Raw genomic sequence first — 8,542 nt, forward strand, 5'->3', positions numbered from 1 at the left:
TGGCTGTCACTTTGTGATTGTTCCATCTTTAACATACAGCCAAAAACATTAATCATCAATAAAATTAACTCAATAAAAAATTCAACGGAATCATTCGATTCAATCATTATTTTATAAAATCAGCAACTCATAATAAACAAAAAATTAATAAAAAACGATGAGAAGAGGTTTGAGCAAATCTTTCACAAACAATCACAAAATTTACTGTTTTTATCGGTAGCAATAATACTCTCTACTAAAAGAGAAGAATTCGACGAAAACTTTGAAGTGAGATGGTGATTGAATTTCAAGAAGAGTTAAATTTGAGCCGAACATAATTTTTTTTTGAATAAGTGATATAAAAATCGAACTAAACTAATTCAATTTAATTGATTTTGTTGGTCTTATAAAAAATCAAATTAAATTAAACCGAATATTTTATGTATAATTGATTTGAATTAATTTTTTTTCAAAGAACCGAACTAAACCGAAAACCGAACCCTCCTAATTAACAGCAGAAGCACACGAAGTGAGAGAGGCATTCATCCAGTCGGGTGTTTTTGTCATGGAGCCAGTTGAGCAATGGGCAACCCCGTTATCTGCTCGTGTTGCCGCCGCTGATGCGTTTTATCTTCTCACTCACTCACTCAGCATCATCGCTCTTCTATCTTGCGGTAACTCCTCTATTTCTGTTCATAATCTTTGGATTATATTTTCTTTCTTTAACACGTACTTGCCTGCCATTTTTTCTTTCACTTCCATGTTTCGCATTTCGTTTCCATTCTATTTGAATTTGGGTTTTATTAGGGTTTAGGGTTTCTTTTTCTCTTTACCCCGTCGTAAATTTCCCCTTTTTATACCCATTTGCGACATTTAGCGCTGATAATTACTTTCACTTGTTGTCTATCCTTCTTCTTTAACAGAATACAGTTCCTGTCAACTGTAGCTGCTTTACATAAGCACAAATATTGTGAGTCAGTATACTGCAAAATTATTTGGAAAGATATAGCTACTGAATGCTGATAGAGCCTTACTTGGAAACTATTGCTTTTGCATAATTGTTAGAATTCCAAATCAGAGTTTGATTTTTTAGGTTTATCAATCATTGGAACCTGAAAATGTCACTTCTTATCCCTTCATCCGCTGCAGTCCCTTTACAATTTTCTCAATGGAAGACTTGTAATGTAAACTCCCAGCATAAAATTGCATATATTTCCTTCACCCCTTTTTGGAATAGACCGGTTTCAAATAGTAAAACCAGACATTTATATACAAACCGTAGAATTGAACCAAATGTGCTGCATAAGTATACTGCTAAATGCAAGGGACTTGATGATTTTGAGTCATTTATTGATGAGTCCATGGATTGGGATGAAGATGATGATGATGAAGTTGAATATACTGGGTCCCCATGGGAAGGTGCTGTTATATATAAGAGAAACGCATCAATTTCACATGTGGAGTACTGCACTACCTTGGAGAGTTTAGGTCTAGGAAATCTTTCCACAGATTTATCGAAAAATAGGGCTTCTGTCATGGGATTGCGGGTCACAAAAGCCGTGAAGGACTATCCTAATGGAACTCCTGTTCAGATCTCAATAGATGTGGTCAGGAAGAAGAAAAAATTGAGGCTTGATGGGATCATAAAAACTGTCATTGGTCTTCTTTGCAGTAGGTACTACCCTTGTGACTTTTCTCATTAATATGTCTGAAATTTTCTTTGCATTCATTATGATGTGGTTTAATCTGTGCTTCTATATAGTGAAATTATAACAACATAGTAATTGTTATCCTGATCATGGTTTATAATTTGTTTAACTCCATCTAAGTATGCCATAGAAGATGAACCTGTTGAGACAATTTTGCTTAAACAAAGTAATTGATTGCTATATGCAGCTGGCCAAGCTAGTTTGCATAAGATTTGCAGGCCAGTAAGTTTAATCAGCTGCTAGATTCAAAGAGGACGCTGTTACCAGCTCTTTACTGCTAAAGTCTGCGTGGTACAAGATAGATTGCTCCCTATTTAAAAGGAAAAAGAGGGAATAATGGCAACATAAGTATCTTATTTGTTTATTTATTATTATATATATATTTTTGAGGGATGTCATAAGTGTATCTTTATATATTATTCTGTTTGTTTTATAAAGATTTAAGTGTGGGAGGTAAGTACCAACGAGCTATATCTCAAATGGCATATTCTCGCCATACTCACCTAGAGGTTGCGGATTCGAGTCTCATTGCTAACTTTGGAAAAAAAAAGTGTGGGAGGTAAGCACAAAATGGATAGCACAGAAGTTGATGTATCCTCTCCTCTCCACTATTATTGATTGAGCTAACTACTGAAATAGGACAGGTTCTAGGTGACTACTAAGGTAGTAGAATCCTTTTCCAAGCATTAATAATACCATATCATCACAGATGGTAGTAAAATACAATGGTTATTGGTTTTCTTTTCACTTATGGCTAACCATCTTTCCCCCTCATCATTAACAGAACAGAACAAATATGATTGGTGTATTTTGTGAAAAATATTTTTTTGTATTGCCTAATAAGCATTCCTTTATCCATCTCAGTTGTTTTTATTGTTATTTTTAATTTTAACAACTTTGTTTCAATATCATTCTCTGTTGAAGGTGTGGTATGCCATCTGCTGAGAGTGTATTTTCCGAGTTCTCTCTTTTACTCACTGAAGAACCCATTGAAGAACCAGAGACTATTGATCTGGGTGTTATTTATGGGGAAGACATATATACAGCCTTTGGAAACAGTGGTGAGGGCAACGGGGATGACGATGAGGACAATGATGCACTAATCGATTTGGATGATAGGCTGCATTTTCCCCTGGAAGACAAAGAAATTGACATTTCAAAGAACATAAGAGACAGGGTGCATCTTGAGATTACCATGAATTCAGTTTGTGATCCGTGGTGCAAAGGCATTTGCATGAAATGTGGCCAAAACTTCAACATCGACAGTTGTAATTGTAACCAGGAGGAAGTGAAAGATAAAAAAGGCTTTGGCCCTCTTGGAAATTTAAAAGAGCAGATGCATTTGTAACATATATACAAGTTCTTAGGATTTGCTCATTAGGCTGAACCATGATGCCTATTTTTATGTACTCTCAGATTTTGTATATAGTTAACCTTTACGATAAATTTTATCATTTTGGGGATCCAAAATTTATTTGGTCTTTGCTAAGTATATTAGTTCAGTGACTATTAATTTTCTTTTTGGATAAATTAGTCCCAAAGAAAAGATTAAAAAAAGATGTTCAATTAATCAATTCTGTTTCACCATCAATTTTTTTCTCTCTTCAAGTGAAAAACTGTTAATGATATGATGTAAATGTCTATTTTCACTCTCTATTTTAATTATTTACATTTGTTGTTTTTTTTTTAAATTTATAAATGTTTTATTTTTGAATTTTAGTATTCTTAATATCTTTCTATTTTTTTTATTCTATTTGTTTTTATTGAAATACTAGATGAAGTAAAAGATAAATTCTTTTGATGTTTTCAGATATTAAAATCTAATCCCTTCGTTTTTTAATTTATTACTCGTGATTAGTAGTAGCCTAGTAGGGCTGTAGGGAGAGCCGAGGGGGAAGGGGCAAAAATGCTGGCTATTCATTCAACATCTTCCACGTGCGTTAAAGAATCCGCTGAAGTAACAAATTCCCATATTTTGTGGTCAACAACAACCCAACCGACACTGAATATTTGTGGAGATATTAAAATTCTCTGGTATATTAAAATTCTCTGATATATGCTCTGTTAGAAATTAATCTTTTTTTTTTTCACTTGGGTCAGGCAGATCCATCATTATACATGACTTCCATTGTACTACAGGGAGAATTTTTAAAATAACCTATGCTATGCACCTTTTTTTTATTTTAATTGGTATGCTTTTTTTTTATCCTTGGTATTAATTTTAAGTTGTTGAAGCGACTATAAAACAATGGAATATCAAATTAAAAAATTAATTGAAAGATGAGATATTTCAACAGCATAAAAGTTAAAGAAAAAATTGTTCATAGCATTTAGACTATAATTTTTTTCTAAAAATAATACAAATTAATAATAAAAAATAAAAATAAAACTTTATTTTAAGAAAAAAATTTAGAGGAAGACAAATAGAAGGATGAACAGAGATGAAGATGGAGGAACAGGTTCCCTTGCGACATGGCAGAAACATAAGTCGCAGATCTGGAGATTTGGAAAAAGGAAAAAGACAGAGACCTAATCTGTTGGACAGTATGAGGAGGAAGTGAGACAGTAGCAATGAGACACTTCAGTAAGATGTTGGTTGGTCATGAAAAGAGAAGCAACAGAAATTCAAATGGGAAAAAGAAGGGAGGGGAGAAGAGATTCTGCTTGGTTGGCCATGAAGAGAGAACAGACGAAAATTGAAATGAAGAGAAAAAGGAAGAGTAAAATTGTTAAAATAATCAGTGTTTTAATATTAATTTTGTGTCCTAACTTATTAGAAATACATTAAATATATGTAATTTGTGTCAATTTGTGCACCAATGTATCCTTTAAAATTGTGTGTCTCAACAACCAAACAAAAGAAGACATGTAACCAAACTCTACCTTAATTCCCCTCCTATACATCTTCTGATCATAGTTTTTATCACATTCCACCTCTTAAATTTTATTTCATGATCAGTTTTCCCTTTAAAATCATTTTCGATGTTTTTCACAAGAGGCTCTAGCATTAGATTTTGCAACTTGTCGTTTTCTCTCTCTCCCTAACCCAAGCAACATAACGCACAAAAGAGACCATAAAGTGAAAAAACTACTAAAGTAGAATATTGAGTACCAAGAATTCTAAGGTTTTTTCTCAAGACATAACCTGAGCTAATCATACAACTTACAATACTAATAGTTACCAAAAGGTACAGCAACTTTTGTGGTGCACTTGAATGCCATAATGCTTCTGTTGTTTGAAGTACTCTGTCAATGTATCCGTCTACCTCTTTAGCCCATTGTGCTTAACTGCTTATGCCAATCACCTTGTAACTAACACCCCAATTTTTATTATTACTACTATTTGCTATTTTAAAATTGTAAGTTAAATTCTTTGGCTAAGCAACCAAATAATATTCTCTCTTTAATCTCATACAAGATACAGACCTAACAAAAATCTGCCAGAACAGAATTCAAACTCCAAATGAAAAATTTCCTTCATTTTTTTTTGGCTAAATTTACAATGTACAAGTTTTCGGATATCACAATAAATAGAGAAAAAAAATTGGAGGAAAAATTAGCAAAATGGGAATGTGGAAAGAGAAGAAAAAATTAGGGATTTTGATTGGTTCATCTGACACTGGAAGCAACAGTATGAGCCCACCATCTGAGGCTATCTTTGATGTCAGTTTCATTGTTTACAGCAGGGAACTTCCAATTCATCAATGGATTCTCTTTCTCTTTCTTTTTCTTATCATAACAATAAACCTCCCATGCTTCTGAAAGATAAGGCCTTTGAACCATTGATTCATCAGAATCTGAGCTTTCTTTCTTCCCTAACCTCTGCAACCCAGGAATGATTGAAGCCAAGGTTGAGTCTTTGTCCTCTTCTGAGAAAACAAAACCCAAATCCATGAACCCTTTTAGCTCCTCAAACTCAAGGTCTGACAAACTCTTTGTTTCCCTCCTCCTCTTCTTCTTCTTCATGTTCTTCTCAGGTACCAACACTACTGCCTCATGCGAAGGGTTCTGATGAGATTCTTCTTCTGAGTCTGTGGCTTCTTTTCCTGAGAGAATGGTTTGGAGCTTTGAGGGGATCATAAGGACGGAATCTGGTGACATAGATTCATGCTTGAAGCTTGTTGCTTCCACAGATTGGTCACTCATCGATCTGCTATGAGTACTTGTTTGGATCCGTGCAAGCTTTGATGCTGACTCTGATATTTCTTCTTCTTCCTCTTCTTCTCCTCTCACCTTATGATCTAAATTTTCTGCAGAACTTGTTGCTTTTGGTGGGATTATTGTTGAGCTTTTCATCAATACATTGAGCTCAAACCAGCAAGAATCAAAGAGGTTCAAGACAGCAGCAGCTTCTGTTTCCATCAACGGCGGCTTTGGAAAACAAATCAAAATGAAAACCCTGTGAATCAGAATAATTATTGCCTGCAGACAAGGAAGAAATTACCTACATAATGCTCATACATACGTATATATATATACTCTGCTTTATGACCTTTTTGCCCTTCCTGTTACCCTCAAATTACTAAAGGAAAAAATACCTGATTATTTACACGTTTTGCATTTGAGGGCTCTTGGTGACATTTATTTATGAAAATTAAAAATGTTATTTGGACATTAAATTTAACTATTAAAATTAATAATAAATTTATTTATATATAAATATAATCTGTGATTTAATTTATTTTTAATATATATTTTATATTAATAAAATAATATATTAATATATATTGGTTTGTTGAAGTGTTGAACTTTTTCTTTCTATTTTTTTGATTGGAAGTTTTGTTTTGTTCTTGAGGAAAAAAAAGACACGTGTTAATATTTTTTTTCAATTAATATTCTGAATTGCAGTTACATCATTTTTGTTTCACTTTAAAAAAAATGATATTTTATAATATTATTAATTAAAAAAAAAAGTGAGAAAAGTCCATATGTTTTTTGAGGTGGGTTCATCAATCATGATGAATCAAAAGGTGGCAAATGCGAAATGGTTGATTGAGGTGAATGAACACTGAATTGACTGAATTCTATGGATGCTACTAGATAAAGCTGGATATAATATTTGGCGTATAGTTCATATCACCACTTATCATTTTATCTAGAGAAGTTATTATTGAAACCATTATTTCTTGAATATTGAATTGACTAACATAATATGATTTGAATAGTAAAATCATCAAAATAATTTACTAATTCAAAATTATAATTAAATCAAAATTTAATTAGCTTTATATTCAAAAAAGATTCCCTCTTTTGGGTCTTAATTGGTCTATGAAATCTTGTGTGCTGAGTGTGCTGGTTGGAACTCTTTCTTGTTTGATTGATGATTACACCAAGCGGTTCTGATGTAAAATTAATGGCTTTATTATTAATATAGTATTGACAATAATAGCAATAATTAATTGCTTCCAAATTACACAAAGCTTGGATAGATCCCCATGTCATTGTGGTAATGCGGTTGGCAATTTCCTTTCAGAACAGCATCTTTAAGGCCACTGAGTGTTTGAATTTTTTCAAATATAAATTTATTTAATGCAGTGCCCGGTGATATTTGAACTTCATAGTTCATACGCATGTTAATTTCTAATTCTTCTTGCATTTTATATTGGGTGTAATTAATGTCTTATCTAATTATTAGGTTGGGCCATGGATTATTGGACTGCGACTCACTCCATGGTAGTTACAACAGTTTACGTTAAAATATGATGCACGTGATAGCGCAACATTAGGATAATTATAAATGTGTGTCAACCTAATTATATAATTATAATTTATAAATGTCTTTTGCTGACATGTGTGAACAAGATTATAAAGACAATATAATACACATGCATTTATTTTCTTAATTTTGTATTCTATCTCTTAATTCTTTTTCCCTTTTGAATAATTTTCCTCAGGTGTTTCTGTAATGTTTTAATGCCTTTTTTCTTGGATTTTTTTCCCTGCTTTTGTGTCTTTCTGTGCATGTTTAATGTATCACTATTTTAACCAAAAACATAAAATTGTTGAAATTTTTCTCAGAATTCCTCTAACCCAAAAGATCATCCATGTGAAATCATTAAGAAGGAAAATACTAAATGCGGAAGCGTACCTGAATTCATAAACATGAATTATACGATTAGAAGAGTTTGAATCTTAGGTGGCTGAACTGCAACTCTTTTGATGGAAAAAGAGCAACAAAAGGCGGCTTTGGTATATTGGGGACTGAAACCGTGAATGTCTATTTATATTTGATTATGGCACCCATTAAACTCTTAAGCCCAAATAAAATAGTATCTAAAGCCCAAAAAATAATATATCTAAAATCCAAAAAGATAATTATCTAAGGAACAAAAATAATATCTGGTTTTATTCTCATTTAATTCCAAATCAAAAGTAACAATGACTTATTCAATTAACATTTATAACAATAAATGAGATCATCATTATATAAGTCATTTAATTTAAAATAGCATCATTTGTGATTATAATTGATATATATATTGCCCACAAATAAGTTAAAAAATTAAATAATTTCCTAACAAAAATTTCACTCATATATATTTACACGTGTCTCTAATTCAAGATTGATTAATAGTTGTGCTGATATTTTATTACTTTCGTGTTTGAGCCTCACAAAGTATTTTTTTTAAGAAAAAATCAAAAGTGTTCACCTCTTTATAATTCTTCATCTTATTAAGTATTAATAATAAAATTCAAAATGTTGATACTTAAAACCAGCGGAAGAAAAAATGTGTGTTGTGAACGTATCTCAACTATTCATTGGCCAATAATGACCAACTAACACCTAACATTTGTGTTAGCTATTATTTAATTGTGTTTAGCTAAGAATATTTATTAAGGTTTTTAATAAAACA

General features: G+C 32.0%; 2 protein-coding genes across 2 annotated transcripts; one reads left to right on the plus strand and one right to left on the minus strand.

Annotated features, from left to right (window-relative positions):
• Positions 1-466: 466 nt before the first annotated feature.
• Positions 467-3,157, plus strand: LOC130967753 (large ribosomal RNA subunit accumulation protein YCED homolog 1, chloroplastic-like). Its single transcript, XM_057892750.1, has 3 exons — positions 467-653; positions 903-1,654; positions 2,613-3,157. Exons 2-3 carry the CDS (start codon positions 1,098-1,100, stop codon positions 3,034-3,036), a joined length of 981 nt encoding a protein of 326 aa, XP_057748733.1. The 5' UTR covers positions 467-653; positions 903-1,097; the 3' UTR covers positions 3,037-3,157.
• Positions 3,158-5,139: 1,982 nt separating this feature from the next.
• On the minus strand, positions 5,140-6,138 carry LOC130965605 (uncharacterized). The gene has a single exon (XM_057890372.1). The coding sequence runs from the start codon at positions 6,048-6,050 to the stop codon at positions 5,298-5,300; it is 753 nt and encodes a 250-aa protein (XP_057746355.1). The 5' UTR covers positions 6,051-6,138; the 3' UTR covers positions 5,140-5,297.
• Between the last annotated feature and the right edge of the window lie 2,404 nt (positions 6,139-8,542).

This window comes from Arachis stenosperma, chromosome 3 (assembly GCF_014773155.1).
Source record: "Arachis stenosperma cultivar V10309 chromosome 3, arast.V10309.gnm1.PFL2, whole genome shotgun sequence".
Lineage (NCBI taxonomy): Eukaryota > Viridiplantae > Streptophyta > Magnoliopsida > Fabales > Fabaceae > Arachis > Arachis stenosperma.